Raw genomic sequence first — 18,592 nt, 5'->3', positions numbered from 1 at the left:
AAATCCGAGCAATAGTTGTAGACCATGTCGTAAATCATGGCATGACAATGACTGAGGCAGCTACAATGATTCAACCAAACCTCAGAAGATCAACCGTGGCCTCAATCATCAAAACTTTCCGCAATGAGAACCGTTAAATCTTCAGCATGAACTAAACATTAGGCTACTCTCAATTGTCAAATGACTGTATACTGCATGCCAATGTGTACCACAGGGTAGGTGATGTGGCTAAATGTGTTCTTACTGTCATTTTCCCTGCAGAATTGAGACTAGGCCAAATAGGGGATGCAGAGGCTAAATTCTGACCAACAAGAGCGGACTGTCGTCAATTTGGTTCGGGCCAGAAATTATATTCGCCTTACAGAAATTCACCAGCACATCTTGGACAAAGACGACATGTTCAACAACGTGGAAGCCATACGTTTGCTGACTATCGCACGCATGCTGAAAAGGCACTAGGTGTCTCTAAAACAGCTATACTGTGTGCCTTTTGAAAGAAATGCAGACAGAGTGAAGCAACTGAGGACTGAGTATGTTCAGGTATGTTCAGTTTCAAGATGCCTGTTGTGAAAAATTCCCCCAAAATTCTACATTATTGTAAGCAGTAATTCTCTTTCTAAAATATATTTTTAGAGGGTGATGGAACTGGATGCTGAAGAAAACTGTCACAAATTCCTATTTTTGGATGAGGCAGGCTACAACCTGTCCAAGACAAGGAAGAGAGGTCAGAATTTCATTGGCCCGTGGGCAACCATCCAAGTCCCTGGACAGCGTGGGAGCAAACATCGCCAGGTGTGCGGCTATATCGGAAGATGGTGTGGTGGGACGCAGACCTCGTATTGGATCATATAACGCAGCTCTCCTTGTAACCTTCTTTGATGAGCTAAAGCAGGTCTGTAGAGCTGATTGTTGACCTATGTCACGTGTGGAATAATGTCAGGTTTCTCCATGCTCAAATGGTGCAAGCATGGTTTCAGGCCCATCCACAATTTACCACCCTGTACTTACCCCCATACTCTCCTTTCCTTAACCCAATTGAGAAATTTTTCTCCACATGGAGGTGGAAGGAATATGATATAGGCGCCCTCACGAACAAGCCACCCTTCTCCAGGCTATGGATGACGCACAGCAGACCAGTGTCAGGCCTGGATTCGCCATGCCCGAAGAGTCTTCCCTAGATGTTTAGCTAATGAAAACATCCATTGTGATGTGGATGAGAACCTGTGGCCAAATCCACAAGACAGGGTTGATGGAAATATAGAAGCACAGTAATCAATCATTTGTTTTGCTTTTTACAGTAAGCCAGGTGAGGAACACTGCAGTTGACATCTGGTTTTTACAGTAAGCCAGGTGAGGAACACTGCAGTTGACATCTGGTTTTTACAGTAAGCCAGGTGAGGAACACTGCAGTTGACATCTGGTTTTTACAGTAAGCCAGGTGAGGAACACTGCAGTTGACATTTTACTGTCTATTTTGTTTTGTTTTGTAGCTAATAGTTTTTGCTTTGATTCAAATAAATTTTAGAGTATTTCTTTAAAAAAATTCAGATTTTGTTCAATTACTCCACTGTGTCTGTAGTATGCTCTACTAGTCCTTTTACAGTGATGTATTTATGTGTAGTACCATAATTAAACATGTATCACATATTTTGTACATTATTTAATGATTGTACGAACAACTACACAGTGAAACAATCGGTATCTTTGTGTGTGGGTGATCTGAATTAATGTTCCTATGGTATTTCATGATAACTTAGTTATTTGAAACAATGATTCTGCAAGTGCAAGGGTTTTTTAAAGATATGAATACACAATGCAATGTTTTGAACATTGGACAGCCTGTGTTACAAGTGATGACCATTTTGAGTTTTGTGTCTAGAAAAATGACCACAAGGTTCTGAAATAAGTGCTAAAGTGATTGCAAAAAACTGTAAATCAGCTATTATTTTTCTCAATATCATGGCAAACCCCCTGTCCCCACCCCATCCCGCCCCAGAAGTATACCAATCTGTACGGAGGGGAGACCACTGGAGGTAGGTGCGCCGAGGCATAGATTTGGTAGTCCAGCCCTGCGATCAGGAGTGGAAGTGAGATGTGGGTGTGTGTGTCTGTGTGTCTCTCTGTGTGTGTGTGTGTGTGTGTGTGTGTGTGTGTGTGTGTGTGTGTGTGTGTGTGTGTGTGTGTGTGTGTGTGTGTGTGTGTGTGTGTGTGTGTGTGTGTGTGTGTGTGTGTGTGTGTGTGTGTGTGTGTGTGTGTGTGTGTGTGTGTGTGTGTGTGTGTGTGTGTGTGTGTGTGTGTGTGTCTTACCCTCCAGTTCCCTGCTGAAACAGTAGACATCGAACAGCTCATTAGCATCTCTTTTCCCATAATTCCTCACACCAGATGAGTATTCCTGGTGTCCATAGCAACCAAGCTCTGGTGACTGGATAGGATAGCTGTGGAGATATCATTATTAGGATCAGAGCCAGAGGAAACTAGCCTGCACTCCAATGTTAAAACTATCAAACAATGGTTGTCCCCCAAACAGAATGTAGTCTGAGTTTTTGAAAAGTGAGTGTTTGGGTGTGACTGAGGCTCTGTCTGTCTGTCTGTCTGTCTGTCTGTCTGTCTGTCTGTCTGTCTGTCTGTCTGTCTGTCTGTCTGTCTGTCTGTCTGTCTGTCTGTCTGTCTGTCTGTCTGTCTGTCTGTCTGTCTGTCTGTCTGTCTGTCTGTCTGTCTGTCTGTGTGTCTGTGTGTGTGTGTGTCCTCACCGGACAGTCTGGTCAGAGAGCCATCCGGCAGCACAGTTGGAGTAACCGTCATGGAATGCAGCCCACAGCTGGTTGGGTGTGGCGATGAGGGCGGAGTTCTCCTGACAGGCCCATTTAGCGTCATCAAATGAGAGGGCGTAACGGTCGCTAGGAGACCAGTAATGGAATACCACACCTGAGGAGAGAGACGGTGAGGTGACGGACAGACACATTCTCTCTCTCTCTGCCTCTCTCTCTCTGCCTCTCTCTCTCTCTCTGCCTCTCTCTCTGCCTCTCTCTAGCTCTCTGCTTCTCTCCCTGTCTATCTCTCTCTGCTTCTCTCTCTGTCTCGCTCTAGCTCTCTGCCTCTCTCTCTCTGCCTCTCTCTCTCTGCCTCTCTCTAGCTCTCTGCTTCTCTCCCGGCCTCTCTCTCTCTGCCTCTCTCTCTCTGCCTCTCTCTCTCTGCCTCTCTCTCTCTGCCTCTCTCTCTCTCTCTGCTTCTCTCCCTGCCTCTCTCTCTCTTTGACTCTCTCTCTCTGCCTCTCTCTAGCTCTCTGCTTCTCTCCCGGCCTCTCTCTCTCTGCCTCTCTCTCTCTGCCTCTCTCTCTCTGCCTCTCTCTCTCTCTCTGCTTCTCTCCCTGCCTCTCTCTCTCTTTGACTCTCTCTCTCTGCCTCTCTCTAGCTCTCTGCTTCTCCACCTGCCTCTCTCTCTCTCTCTCTCTGCCTCTCTCTCTCTGCATCTCTCTAGCTCTCTGCTTCTCTCCCTGCCTCTCTCTCTCTGCCTCTCTCTCTGCCTCTCTCTCTCTGCTTCTCTCTCTGCCTCTCTCTAGCTCTCTGCCTCTCTCTCTCTGCCTCTCTCTAGCTCTCTGCTTCTCTCCCTGCCTCTCTCTCTTTGACTCTCTCTCTCTGCCTCTCAATTCAATTCAAGGGGCTTCATTGGCATGGGAAACATACATTAACATTGCCAAAGCAAGTGAAGTAGATAATATACAAACGTGATATAAACAATAAAAATGAACAGTCAACATATATATATATATATATATATATACAGTGTTGTAACGATATACAAATGGTTAAAGCACAAAAGGGAAAATAAATAAACATAAATATGGGATGTATTTACAATGGTGTTTGTTCTTCACTGGTTGCCCTTTTCTTGTGCAACAGGTCACACATCTTGCTGCTGTGATGGCACACTGTGGTATATTTCACCCAGTAGATATGGGAGTTTATCACAATCGGGTTTGTTTTCAAATTCTTTGTGGATCTGTGTAATCTAAGGGAAATATGTCTCTCTAATATGGTCATACATTTGTCAGGTTAGGAAGTGCAGCTCAGTTTCCACCTCATTTTGTATGTCAGCCTAATTCTGCTCTGCATGCATTATTGGGTGTTTTACGTTGTACACAAGGGATATTTTTTAAATAAAAAAAGCATGAGACTTTGCCTTTGCCTTTGTTTTGGTTTGTTTGTTTGTCAATTAGAGTGTGCAGGGTGAATGATTGGTCTGTCGTACGGTAATTTGGTAAAAAGCCAATTTGACATTTTCTCAGTACATTGTTTTCAATTAGGAAATGTGAGGATTTTTCGAAGGTTGCTGTTGACACATCTCACGGTAGTTATTGGGGTCAAATTTCTCTCTAGTTTTGTCGATTAGGGTGATCAGTCCTTGGTTCCAAATATTGGGTAATATGCCAGAGCTGAGGATGATGTTAAAGAGTTTAAGTATAGCTAATTGGAATTTGAGGTCTGTATATTTTATAATTTCATTTAGGATACCATCAACACCACAGGTCTTTTTGGGTTGGAGGGTTTGTATTTTGTCCTGTAGTTCATTCAATGTAATTGGAGGATCAAGTGGGTCCTGTTCGTCTTTCATAGTTGATTCTAAGATTCGTATTTGATCATGTATATGTTTTTGCAGTATGTTCTTTGTTATAGAGCCAAAAAGATTGGAGAAGTGCTTTATTCATACATTTCCATTTTGGATAGATAACTCTTCTTGTTGTTGTTTGTTTAGAGTTTTCCTATTTTCCCAGAAGTTGTTACATTCTATGGATTCATCAATTACATTAAGCTTATTTCTGATGTGCTGTTCCTTCTTTTTCCATAGCGTATTTATGTATTGTTTTCTCTCTCTCTCTCTCTCTCTCTCTCTCTCTCTCTCTCTCTCTCTCTCTCTCTCTCTCTCTCTCTCTCTCTCTCTCTCTCTCTCTCTCTCTCTCTCTCTCTCTCTCTCTCGCTCTCTCGCTCTCTCGCTCTCTCGCTCTCTCTCTCTCTCGCTCTCTCTCTCTCTCGCTCTCTCGCTCTCTCTCTTTTTCTGACTCTCTTTATCTTTCTCTTCATCTCTCACCCCCTCCCCCTTCTATTTTATTTCTTGATCAACACCACCCAGACACACACATACAGTGACTCTATTCACAAAAAATAAATAAGTACTCTATTCACTAGGGGTTGTTTTAGCAGGGTTCCTGCATGAAACAGCCACACACAGGTTTGTGTTGCGATGCCAAGTGTGTCCTTGTCTCAGCCAAACAGATGGGAGCTTGTATAAGCAATTAAATCATTAGGATGTTAATTCACTCATGAAGGTCACCCAATGAAATGTTACTCTCCATGTGGCAGTGTAAGACACTAAATGAGATGCTAATATCAACATTGGAATGGAGCCACGATGTTACAGTATGTGGAGTATTTTCTAAGCAGGAGATGTGTTCTCGCTTGGGTTCATTCCTCTGCATTTACAAATTCAAATTTAAATGACTTTATCAGATAATGGAAAGGGTTACCATATACATTGCCAAAGGAAACCCATAGACACATATCAAATCAATGATGACGCAGATATATCATAATAATAATAATAATAACACTAGGAAAAAAATCATACTCAATGAGTAGTAACATTTAACAGGACACTTCAGTAAGGACAATGATGAAATAGTACATACTATTATATATATTTAAAAAGTAGGGCTAAATCATGCACATCAGATGCAGTATATACAGGGGCAGTCGGAAGTTTGCATACACCTTAGCCAAATACATTTAAACTCAGTTTTTCACAATTCCTGACATTTAATCCTACTAAAGATTCCCTGTCTTAGGTCAGTTAGGATCACCACTTTATTTTAAGAATGTGAAATAGTAGAGAGAATTATTTATTTCAGCTTTTATTTTTTTCATCACATTCCCAGAAGTTTACATACACTCAATTTGTATTTTGTAGCATTGCCTTTAAATTGTTTAACTTGGGTCAAATGTTTCAGTTAACCTTCCACAAGCTTCCCACAAGTTGGGTGAATTTTGGCCCATTCCTCCTGACAGAGCTAGTGTATCTGAGTCAGGTTTGTAGGCCTCCTTGCTCACAAACGCTTTTTCAGTTCTGCCCACAAATATTCTATAGGATTGAGGTCAGGGCTTTGTGATGGCCACTGCAATACCTTGACTTTATTGTCCTTAAGACATTTTGCCACAACTGTGGAAATATGCTTGGGGTCATTGTCCATTTGGAAGACCCATTTGCCACCAAGCTTTAATTTCCTGTTTGATGTCTTGAGATGTTGCTTCAATATATCCACATAATTTTACTTTCTCATTATGCCATCTATTTTGTGAAGTACACCAGTCCCTCCTGCAGCAAAGCACCCCCACAACATGATGCTGCCACCCCTGTGCTTCACGGTTGGGATGTTGTTCTTCAGCTTGCAAGCCTCCCCCTTTTTCCTCCAAACATAACAATGGTCATTACGGCCAAACAGTTCTATTTTTGTTTCATCAGACCAGAGGACATTTCTCCAAAAAGTACGATTTTTGTCCCCATGTGCTGTTGCAAGTCCTAGTCTGTCTTTTTATGGCGGTTTTGGAGCAGTGGCTTCTTCCTTGCTGAGCGGCCTTTCAGGTTATGTCGATATAGGACTTGTTTTACTATGGATATTGATACTTTTGTACCCGTTTCCTCCTGCATCTTCACAAGGTCCTTTGCTGTTGTTCTGGGATTGATTTGCACTTTTCGCACCAAAGTACGTTCACCTCTAGGAGACAGAACGCATCTCCTTCCTGAGCGGTATGACGGCTGTGTGGTCTCAAGGTGTTTATATTTGCATATCATTGTTTGTATAGATGAACGTGGTACCTTCAGGTGGTTGGAAATGCCTCCCAAGGATGAACCAGATCTGTAGAGGCGTACAATTCTTTTGTCTGACACCTTGGCTGATTTCTTTGGATTTTCCCTCGATGTCAAGCAAAGAGGCACTGAGTATCTCAAACTGGCCCATAGAAAGAAAAGATTAGGATGGGCAAAAGAACACAGACACTGGACAGAGGAACTCTGCCTAGAAGGCCAGCATCCCGGAGTCACCTCTTCACTGTTGACGTTGAGACTGGTGTTTTGCGGGGACTATTTTATGAAGCTGCCAGTTGAGGTCTTGTAAGGTGTCTGTTTCTCAAACTAGATACTCTAATGTACTTGTCCTCTTGCTCAGTTGTGCACCGGGGCCTCCCGCTTCTCTTTCTGTTCTGGTTAGAGCCAGTTTGCGCTGTTCTGTGAAGGGAGTAGTACACAGCGTTGTATGAGATCTTCAGTTTCTTGGCAGTTTCTCGCATGGATAAGCCTTCATTTCTCAGAACAATAATAGACTGATGAGTTTCAGAAGAACGTGCTTTGTTTCTGGCCATTTTGAGCCTGTAATCGAACCTACAAATGCTGGCGCTCCAGATACTCAACTAGTCTAAAGAAGGCCTGTTGTATTGGTTCTTTAATCAGCACAACAGTTTTCAGCTGTGCTAACATAATTGCAAAATGGTTTTCTAATGATCAATCAGCATTTTAAAATGATAAACTTGGATTAGCTAACACAACGTGCCATTGGAACACAGGAGTGATGGTTGCTGATAATGGGCCTCTTTAAGTCTATGTAGATATTCCATTTTTTAAATGCCGTTTCCAGCTACAATAGTCATTTACAACATTAACAATGTCTATACTGTATTTCTGATCAATTTGATGTTAATTTAATGGACAAAAAATGTGGTTTTCTTTTAAAAACAAGGACATTTCTAAGTGACTTTTGAACTTTTGAACGGTAGTGTTTATAAACATATACTACATCTGATGTTAATGATACAGCCCTTCTCTTAGATGATTATAAAACTACACTGTTTGACAACCCAATAGGTTTATTCAGAACAGATCAATCTGAAACCATCTGTGTGTTTTTAGCTGCATTTCATGGAAGAGCAGTCACAGGCCAGTTGTCATTGGAATTCAATCCATGCACTTAATTACAGTGTTACGGACTATTAGCCTGTTAAAATGAAACCATAATGAAAATACAAAGAGAAGCAGAGTGTAATGTTGGGATACAAACTTCAACTCTATATCTGACATGGTACAGGTGGCTTATTTTTTTGCCCATAACCAAGTGTGTGAGGTGTATACTTTTCTTCAAAGTAGATTTGTTTAATACTCACAAGAATCTGCCCTTATATTGTAAAAGGTTATCAAGTAAAAGGTCACCATTTCCCACTGAGGTGTCTAAGATGTTATTAACGAACATTTAAAGGGACAAATAGGTTTTTAATCCACAGTCCAAACACTTTAGCTTATATATAAATATACATATTTTCAGAAGTATTGATAAAGTCTACTCCAAGGTTGTAGTAATTTACAAAATAAACAAAAGAATTCCCAGACAATACTTATAATACTTGTTGCATACCTATTGGGAACAATCCAGACGTGTTGTATTGTATTGGGGAAAGAATGTATCTCAGCTACTGAATCACACCAGCATTGAACCACTCACCTGTGACCACAAGGGGCACTATGTCTCGCTCGTAGTCATCTGCAACCACAATCTGACAATGGTAGGTGCCTGTGTCGTTGCTACGGAGGCCTGAGATCTCCATGGTAGCATTTAGGTGGTTAGCAGCATATCCAAGCAACCTGACCTGGCCAGCGAAAGCCTTATTCACCTTCACCATATCACCTTTGGAAAATAATACAAAATAAAACCATTTCTATGAAAGTGTATAGACCTTTTCAACTGTCAAAAAATAACCCTCTCATCATTTTGTCATAACAAATTAAGCGTATTACAAATAGCCAAATATGGCATGTTTAAGTCCATGTTGATTGAAACTAATATCATTGAATCCCTAGCTTTAATTTAAAAGAAGCAGGACCATCCATACTAAAGCTCTTTCCCACAGTCAAATGACCTAGTGGCCTTATGGGTGGAATGTCATTAACATTTGTAATAATTTCCTAATTAATAAACATTCTTTTTTTTACGGCAAAAAATGTCAGTCTTCTGTGATGTATATAAAGTGTAATATTAGGATGAAAACTCAAAATGTAATACATTTCAACTATATCTGACATGGTACAGGTCTCTTCTTTCATTTTTAAGCCCATAACCATGTGTGTGAGGTGTGTATTCTTGCTTCAAAGTAGATTTGTTTAAGACTACCAAAAAACGCTCTGTGTGAACCTGATTTAGCCCACTGGAGTATAAGGTTAAAGGAAGTGAATAAAACCGCTCAACACCGAACCCCATGGAGGAAGTTAGTGAATGACCTAAGCTCCACAAAGTGCAAAAGGGTTTCATTCAATTTACATGACTTACCCTTCGCTGAGAGAATCATCTGCTCCAGTGGACCCCCCTCTCCACCCTGCGGTATCCAGGTTCGGGTCCACTGGATGTGGCTGGAAGGGCTGAGCTCACTGGGCTGGAGGGTGAAGACGCAGGGGAGGTTGGCGATGCCAGCCAGAGGCTCTCGTATGGTAGGGTGGGTGACTCTACGCATGTTCACTATGGAGGATGCCTCGCTCATACCTACAGAAAGGAGATACAGGAGGAATGACAGGGTCATGAGTTGAAGGAAGAAAGGAAAAAGAGAAAGGAGAGGAAGTCTCACAGAAATAGATTTCACTCCTATGGGTACATCTAACATGGCTGCCTGTCCACCCACCACAGAACATTTCTCTTCAATGGTATTTTCCCTTCTAGTAATTCTATTTCTATGGAAGGTCTTCAGCGTTCTGTCAGTAGAGGAGGAAGTGTTAGTGTGACAAGGACATGTTCTGTCAGTCTGGTCTATTGAGAGAGCAGAAGACAAATGAGAGGACCTGAGATTCCAGGGAGGCATCTGTTAGTTAACCAGACTGAGATTCATTAGCAGCATAACACCACTCAGGGAACGTTCCAGAAACCAAGAAAAACTCCAGTCCCAATCCAGCAGAGGTGACAACACCACTGTGTAGAGTCACAGACATTTGCAGACATGCACGGTACGCACGCACACAAACACACACAGACACACGCATACATACATACATACATACATACATACATACATACATACATACATACATACATACATACATACATACATACATACATACATACATACATACATACATACATACATACATACATACATACATACATACATACATACATACATACATACATACATACATACATACATACATACATACATACATACATACACACACATGCACGCGCACACACACACATTTGACAATTGGCTGGCTAGACAGATAATTAATTCAAATTTCAGTATGTTAATTTCATCACACTCATATCTGCACTCACACCTGCTCTCCAGTCACTCGCTCTCTCTTTCTCTTGCCCACTCCCTCTTTTTGTCTCACCATCTCTCTGTTTCTATACCCCTGCTATCTTCCTCTCCTCTATCTGCCCCTACAGTCACCTATATCTATCCCCCACTCTGTCCTTTCCTCTCTTTTTGATTGGATGTAAAAGGGTCTTGGACAGTGTTGAAAAGCGTCAGGGTTCATCGCTCTGCAGATAGGTATCAGTAATTCACTCAGTCCAGTTGCCATGAGATACAGCCTCAGGGTAACCATGGAAACATGAATACCGGTAAAGACTACCTACCAACCCCTCCCCCCTCCACCCCACTCATCTTCGTGACTTCCCCCTTAAATCATCACCATCTGGTAGAAATACAGTTCCTACCTTCTAAAAAAAATGATTATATTTTAGGGGTATTTTTTTCATTCTGAAATGATTTCTCTGAAGGTCCCCCTTACTCACTCTACATAGTCATGTTTTGGAGAACATAGTACTAGTGTACCTAAAATATTTTAATTTAACATTTTAAAAAGTGATACCTTAACATGGGTGTTTGCCATCGGTCTCAACACAAGACCTCTACAAACACCATGGTAGTTATCCGGTAGGGCTGTGACTTAAGTCTGCTCATCTGTAACACTAAGATAAACACGCAGCATATCGACCAGAACAGTCAAGTCTCAAGATCCTTAGGTCAACTAAACTCCAATTTCTTTTGGGATTTTTCTTCAGATTTTTGCACGTCCTTTTGTGTTCCCTTTCAATTTCACCTTCTTTCTCAAACACATCAATTTTCTACATATTTAAAACAAATGTGGGCCTAAAGGGGAAAATGCTGTATGAAAAAACAAAGGTTTATCTTGCCCGGTGTTGGAATAATGTGTTTAAGCCGCATGGTTGGGAGGGATGGTGGGTGGAATCCCCAGAAGATATCTCCCATCTCCATTTAGATTGGAATGTTTTCACAAGCGGAACCCCCCCTAGAGAGAATCCACATGTCTGTGTTCTGAAAGCATGATGCCGCTTCAACCCAAACCAGACATAATCACAAACACTGTTTGGTCTGGAGAGGGGGGGGGCAGAGAGAGAGAAGGAGAGTGAGGGGGAGAGAGAGAGAAGGAGAGTGGGGGGGGCAGAGAGAGAGAAGGAGAGTGAGGGGGAGAGAGAGAAGGAGAGAACAGACTGACAAAGACAGAGATATGTATTTTAGTTTTTCCTCGCCGCGGTGCTTCTACATCTGCACTGCATGCTGTTCAGGGTTTTAGGCTGGGTTTTTGTTTAAGATCTTTGTGACATCTGTTGAAGTGTAGAAGGGCCTTTATAAATACATTTGATTGAGGTAACCTCTGTGAATGAAAAAAAAAAAACACAAGAAGTATGGAAATGACAGCAAAAACAAACGAAAAGAGGGAGAAAAGAGGGAGAGTTCTTAAAAGGGAAACGAGGATGGAGATGACATGGATGACTCTTACTGTCGTTAACAGAGTGTGGTTTATGGTATTCTTGTCTGAGGGGCAAACTATGTACAGTGGGGAGAACAAGTATTTGATACACCGCCGATTTTGCAGGTTTTCCTACTTACAAAGCATGTAGAGGTCTGTAATTTTCATCATAGGTACACTTCAACTGTGAGAGACCAATTCTAAAACAAAAATCCATAAAATCACATTGTATGATTTTTAAGTAATTAGTTTGCATTTTATTGCATGACATAAGTATTTGATGACCGACCAAACAGTAAGAATTCCGACTCTCACAGACCTGTTAGTTTGTCTTTAAGAAGCACTCCTGTTCTCCACTCATTACCTGTATTAACTGCACCTGTTTGAACTCGTTACCTGTATAAAAGACACCTGTCCACACACTCAATCAAACAGGCAGGACCTGGTCAATGACCTGAAGAGAGCTGGGACCACAGTCTCAAAGAAAACCATTAGTAACACACTACGCCGTCATGGATTAAAATCCTGCAGCGCACTCAAGGCCCCCCTACTCAAGCCAGCGCATGTCCAGGCCTGTCTGAAGTTTGCCAATGACCATCTGGATGATCCAGAGGAGGAATGGGAGAAGATCATGTGATCTGATGAGACAAAAATAGAGCTTTTTGGTCTAAACTCCACTCGCCGTGTTTGGAGGCAGGAGAAGGATGAGTACAACCCAAGAACACCATTCTAACCGTGAAGCATGGAGGTGGAAACATCATTCTTTGGGGATGCTATTCTGCAAAGGGGACAGGACGACTGCACCGTATTGAGGGGAGGATGGATGGGGCCATATATTGCGAGATCTTGGCGAACAACCTCCTTCCCTCAGTAAGAGCATTTTATTTTTTTTATTTTTTTTTACCTTTATTTTACTAGGCAAGTCAGTTAAGAACAAATTCTTATTTTCAATGACGGCCTAGGAACAGTGGGTTAACTGCCTGTTCAGGGGCAGAACGACAGATTTTGTACCTTGTCAGCTCAGGGATTTGAACTTGCAACCTTTCTGTTACTAGTCCAATGCTCTAACCACTAGGCTACCCTGCCGCCCCGCATTGAAGATGGGTCGTGGCTGGGTCTTCCAGCATTACAACGACCCGAAACACACAGCCAGGGCAACTAAGGAGTGGCTCCGTAAGAAGCATCTCAAGGTCCTGGAGTGGCCTAGCCAGTCTCCAGACCTGAACCCAATAGAAAATCTTTGGAGGGAGCTGAAAGTCCGTATTTCCCAGCGACAGCCCCGAAACCTGAAGGATCTGGAGAAGGTCTGTATGGAGGAGTGGGCCAAAATCCCTGCTGCAGTGTGTGCAAACCTGGTCAAGAACGTCAGGAAACATATGATCTCTGTAATTGCAAACAAAGGTTTCTGTACCAAATATTAAGTTCTGCTTTTCTGATGTATCAAATACTTGTGTCATGCGATAAAATGCAAATTAATTACTTAAAAATCATACAATGTGATTTACTAGGTTTTTGTTTTAGCTTCTGTCTCTCACAGTTGAAGTGTACCTATGATAAAAAATTACAGACCTCTACATGCTTTGTAAGTAGGAAAACCTGCAAAATCGGCAGTGTATTAAATACTTGTTCTCCCCACTGTATATCGATATAAATTGCTATTCCTACTAAGGGTCCTTCAAGGCTGTTCTCTCGTTTGCCTCATTCTTGTCCCTGCCTATTACTCACTGTTGATAAGCTTCATGGAGTGTAGCACTGACATACAGGAACCCTGCCGGTGATCTGAGAGAGAAGCACATTATCCAGGCATGTCTGTGCTGCTACTGCACAGCTGTCTTCAGGTATGATGGGCTAGTCCAATGAGATGGTCCCTCTGTTTCAAGTCAATTTAATGCCTACAAGATAGATTTTATAGATGCACACAGACTGGTAAACACATGCAGACAAACACGCAGACACACACACACGCACACACAAACACAATCATCATACAGCAAAACCCAGTAGATTCTCAGGCCTCAGGGCATTCTCTCCCAGCACCTGCAGCCATCAATCTATCGGCTGGGATATCCATGGCAACAGCAGCTGGAAGATAGCTGGCCAGATAGGTAGTGGTGTGCGGTGTGTGGTGTGTGGCGTGTATGTGTGGTGTGTGTGTGTGTGTGTGTGTGTGTGTGTGTGTGTGTGTGCGTGCGTGCGTGCGTGCGTGCGTGCGTGCGTGCGTGCGTGCGTGCGTGTGTGTGTGTAGTCTGTATGTGTGTCAGTGGAGGCTGCTGAGGGGAGGACGGCTCATAATAATGGCTGGAACAGAGCAAATGGAATGACATCGAACACCTAGAAACCATGTGTTTGATGTATTTGATACCATTCCAGCTATTCCGCTCCAGTCATTACCATACATACACACAATAGCAGTCAAAAGTCTGGACACACATATTCATTCAAGGGTCTTTCTTTTGTTTTTTCTACATTGTAGAATAATAGGGAAGACATCAAAACTAGGACATAACACAAATGGAATCATGTAGTAACATATCAAAACATATTTTCTATGCCAAGCCACCCTTTGCCTTGATAACAGCTTTGCACACTCTTGGCATTCTCTCAACCAGCTTCATGAGGTAGTCACCTGGAATGCATTTCAATTAACAGGTTATGTTTCGTTAAAAATTATTTGTGGAATTTCTTTCCTTCTTAATGAGTTTGAGCCAATCAGTTGGGTTGTGACAAAGTAGGGGTGGTATACAGAAGATAGCCCTATTTGGTAAAATACCAAGTCCATATTATGGCAAGAACAGCTCAAATAAGCAAAGAGAAACAACAGTCCATCATTACTTTAAGACGTGAAGGTCAGTCATTTCGAAACATTTTGAAAGTTTGAAAGTTTCTTCAAGTTCAGTCGCAAAAACCTTCAAGTGCTATGATGAAACTGGCTCTCATGAGGACCGCCACAGGAAAGGAAGACCCAGAGTTACCTCTGCTGCAGAGGATACGTTCATTAGAGTTACCAGCCTCAGAAATCGCAGCCCAAATATATGCTTCACAGAGTTGCAGACACATCTCAACATCAACTGTTGTGATAGAAAAATTACGTATTTTCCTGATCTATTTGATATTAATGGTTAACAATTAATATTAAACTAATAGTAAGACATTTATGTCCTACTTGTGTTTTTTATGGTCTCCACTCTAGTTCCCTGCAATTAATCTGGGCTATTGGTCACCAGAGATTGCTTGAGCTGACAAATGAGTTAAAGACTGCATTACATAGACTGCATTACAAGATGTGGTGGGTGTAACCGAGATAGAGAGAGCCTGGAAGAGTTTATAACAATCCCTCAATGTCTCAAAATCATCCTTGCATAGTGGAAACTAAGCCAGGGTGGGGTTAAGACCCCCCAGTGCAGATAACAACAGGATGAACCCAGAGTGGCTTATGACGCCCAAATCTGCATGGGAGGGGTGGAACCAACCATGACTAAGCATTCTTAGTGTCAGACCTGGGGTACTATCGTCCAGAAGGCGAGGTCAGTACAGGTGCATCAAAGCTGGGACCGAAAGACTGAAAAACAGGGCTGTCAATTCTATCTCAAGGCCATCAGACTGTTAAACAGCCACCACTAACTTTGAGTGGCTGCTGCCAACACACTGACTCAACTCCAGCCACTTTAATAATGGCAATTGATGGGATTGATGTCAAATATATCACTAGCCACTTTAAACAATGCTACTTAATATAATGTTTACATACCCTACATTATTTATCTCATATGTATACGTATATACTGTACTCTATATCATCTACTGCATCTTTATGTAATACATGTATCACTAGCCACTTTAAACTATGCCACTTTGTTTACATACTCATCTCATATGTATATACTGTACTCGATACCATCTACTGCATCTTGCCTATGCCGTTCTGTACCATCACTCATTCATATATCTTTATGTACATATTCTTTATCCCTTTACTCTTGTGTGTATTAGGTAGTAGTTTTGGAATTGTTAGCTAGATTACTCGTTGGTTATTACTGCATTGTTGGAACTAGAAGCACAAGCATTTCACTACACTCGCATTAACATCTGCTAACCATGAGTATGTGACAAATAAAATTTGATTTGATTTGATTTAGCTATATAAAAAACTCTGCATTTGGGTACAGGTTAGGCTACTCGGCCCAACAGTCAAGACTCTGGGGTTGACTAGTCTCATTATTGCAATAATTAATTAATATTGAATACATATGATTGTTTGAAGAAATGACAAAGTCTCTTTCACTTGATTAGAATATTCCACGACATTGTTCAGAGGAGACTGAGTGAATCCCTGTCACGTTCTGACCTTTATTTCCTGTTTTGTATTTAGTTAGTATGGTCAGGGCGTGAGTTGGGTGGGCAGTCTATGTTTGTTTTTCTAGGTTTTGGGATTTTCTATGTTTCAGCCTAGTATGGTTCTCAATCAGAGGCAGGTGTCATTAGTTGTCTCTGATTGAGAATCATACTTAGGTAGCCAGGGTTTCACTGTGTGTTTGTGGGTGATTGTTTCTGTCTCTGTGATTGCACCAGATAGGACTGTTTTGAGTTTTCACATTTATTGTTTTTTGTAGTCAGTTGTTCATGTGTACCTTAACATATTAAAAGAACCATGGACACTTACCACGCCGCGCATTGGTCCTCTGATCCGTTTCGCCTCTCCTCTTCGGAAGAAGAGGAGGAAATTCATTACAGAATCACCCACCCAAATCGGACCAAGCGGCGTGGTAAAGGACAGCGACGACAGCAGCAGCAGCATCAACAACAGAGGCCAGCATCACAGGACTCCTGGACATGGGAGGAGATACTGAACGGAGAGGGACCCTGGGCACAGGCTGGGGAAAATCGCCGCCCCAAAGCAGAGCTGGAGGCAGCGAGAGCTGAGCGGCGGCAATCTGAGGAGCCAGCACGGCAGTGCGACAGGTACGAGAGGCAGCCCCAAAAAAAAATTTGGGGGGTGGCACATGAGGTGTGGTACTAAGCCAGGTAGCAGACCTGAGCTCACGCCTCGTGCTTATTATAAGCAGCGCATTACTGGTCAGGCACCGTGTTATGCGGTTAAGCGCATGGTGTCGCCAGTGCGTGTCCATAGCCCAGTGCGCTATAGGGCAGCCCCCCGTAAGTGCCATGCGAGTGTGGGCATTGAGCCAGGGCGTATGGTGCCTGCTCAGCGGGTCTGGTCGCCGGTACGCAGTTTTGGTCCAGGTTATCCTGCGCCGGCTCTGCGTGCTGTGTCTCCGGTGCGCTGGGAGGGTGCAGTGCGTCCTCTGCCTGCGCTCCGCTCGTGCCGGGCAACTGTGGGAGTGGAGCCTAAGGGAGAGGTGCGTGTAGTAAGCACTAGATCTCCCGTGCTTACCCACAGCCCGGTTCAACCTGTGCCTGCACCCTGGAGGGTCCGGGCTAGAGTAGTTGTCCAGCCTGGGGAAGTGGTGCCAAGGTTGCGCACCAGAGCTCCAGTGCTCCCCCACAGCCCAGTCTTTCAGGCTCCTCCTAACACCAAGCCTCTTGAAGGTCTCCCCAGCCTGGTGGTTCCTGTGGCAGCCCCACGCACCAGGCTGTCTCTCTGTCTCCTCCCTGCAGGTGCTCCCGCCTGTCCGGCGCCGCTGCCGGAGCCCGTCGCCCATCCGGCGCCGCTGCCGGAGCCTCCCGCCTGTCCGGCGCCGCTGCCGGAGCCTCCCGCCTGTCCGGCGCCGCTGCCGGAGACTCTCGCCTGTCCGGCGCCGCTGCCTCCTGTGGCAGCTCCACGCACCTGGCGGTCTCTCTGTCTCCTCCCTGCAGGTGCTCCCGCCTGTCCGGCGCCGCTGCCGGAGCGTCCCGCCTGTCCGGCGCCGCTGCCGGAGCGTCCCGCCTGTCCGGCGCCGCTGCCGGAGCGTCCCGCCTGTCCGGCGCCGCTGCCTCCTGTGGCAGCTCCACGCACCAGGCGGTCTCTCTGTCTCCTCCCTGCAGGTGCTCCCGCCTGTCCGGCGCCGCTGCCGGAGCGTCCCGCCTGTCCAGCGCCGCTGCCGGAGCGTCCCGCCTGTCCGGCGCCGCTGCCGGAGCCTCCCGCCTGTCCGGCGCCGCTGCCAGAGCCCCTCAGCCCAGAGGCGCCAGAGCCCCTCAGCCCAGAGGTGCCAGAGCCCCTCAGCCCAGAGGCGCCAGAGCCCCTCAGCCCAGAGGCGCCAGAGCCCCTGCCCCTCTGTCCAGTGGGGTCATTGAGAGGGGTTGCCATGGTGAGAAAGCCACGGAGGCGGACAATAAGGCGGACTAAGACAATGGTGAAGTGGGGTCCGCGTCCCGCGCCAGAACTGCCACCGCGGACAGACGCCCACCCAGACCCTCCCCTATAGGTCAAGGTTTTGCGGCCGGAGTCCGCACCTTTGGGGGGGGGGGTACTGTCACGTTCTGACCTTTATTTCCTGTTTTGTATTTAGTTAGTATGGTCAGGGCTTTAGTTGGGTGGGCAGTCTATGTTTGTTTTTCTAGGTTTTGGGATTTTCTATGTTTCAGCATAGTATGGTTCTCAATCAGAGGCAGGTGTCATTAGTTGTCTCTGATTGAGAATCATACTTAGGTAGCCTGGGTTTCACTGTGTGTTTGTGGGTGATTGTTTCTGTCTCTGTGATTGCACCAGATAGGACTGTTTTGAGTTTTCACATTTATTGTTTTTTGTAGTCAGTTGTTCATGTGTACCTTAACGTATTAAAAGAACCATGGACACTTACCACGCCGCGTATTGGTCCTCTGATCCGTTTCGCCTCTCCTCTTTGGAAGAAGCATG

The 18,592-nt window shown here is 44.1% G+C and overlaps 1 protein-coding gene across 1 annotated transcript in view; it reads right to left on the bottom strand.

The window, feature by feature from the left end:
- LOC124009962 (neurocan core protein-like) overlaps positions 1–18,592 on the bottom strand; it is a 161,982-nt gene that overhangs the window by 72,189 nt on the left and 71,201 nt on the right. The window contains exons 4-7 of the mRNA XM_046322233.1: positions 9,362–9,571; positions 8,540–8,722; positions 2,751–2,925; positions 2,308–2,435 (exon numbers count right to left, since the gene is read on the bottom strand). Coding sequence (XP_046178189.1) covers positions 2,308–2,435; positions 2,751–2,925; positions 8,540–8,722; positions 9,362–9,571 — 696 coding nt within the window. The remainder of the gene's footprint in view (positions 1–2,307; positions 2,436–2,750; positions 2,926–8,539; positions 8,723–9,361; positions 9,572–18,592) is intronic.

The sequence above is a fragment of the Oncorhynchus gorbuscha genome, linkage group LG22 (genome assembly GCF_021184085.1).
Source record: "Oncorhynchus gorbuscha isolate QuinsamMale2020 ecotype Even-year linkage group LG22, OgorEven_v1.0, whole genome shotgun sequence".
In the NCBI taxonomy this organism is placed as follows: domain Eukaryota; kingdom Metazoa; phylum Chordata; class Actinopteri; order Salmoniformes; family Salmonidae; genus Oncorhynchus; species Oncorhynchus gorbuscha.
This window is presented reverse-complemented; position numbering and strand designations above follow the sequence as displayed.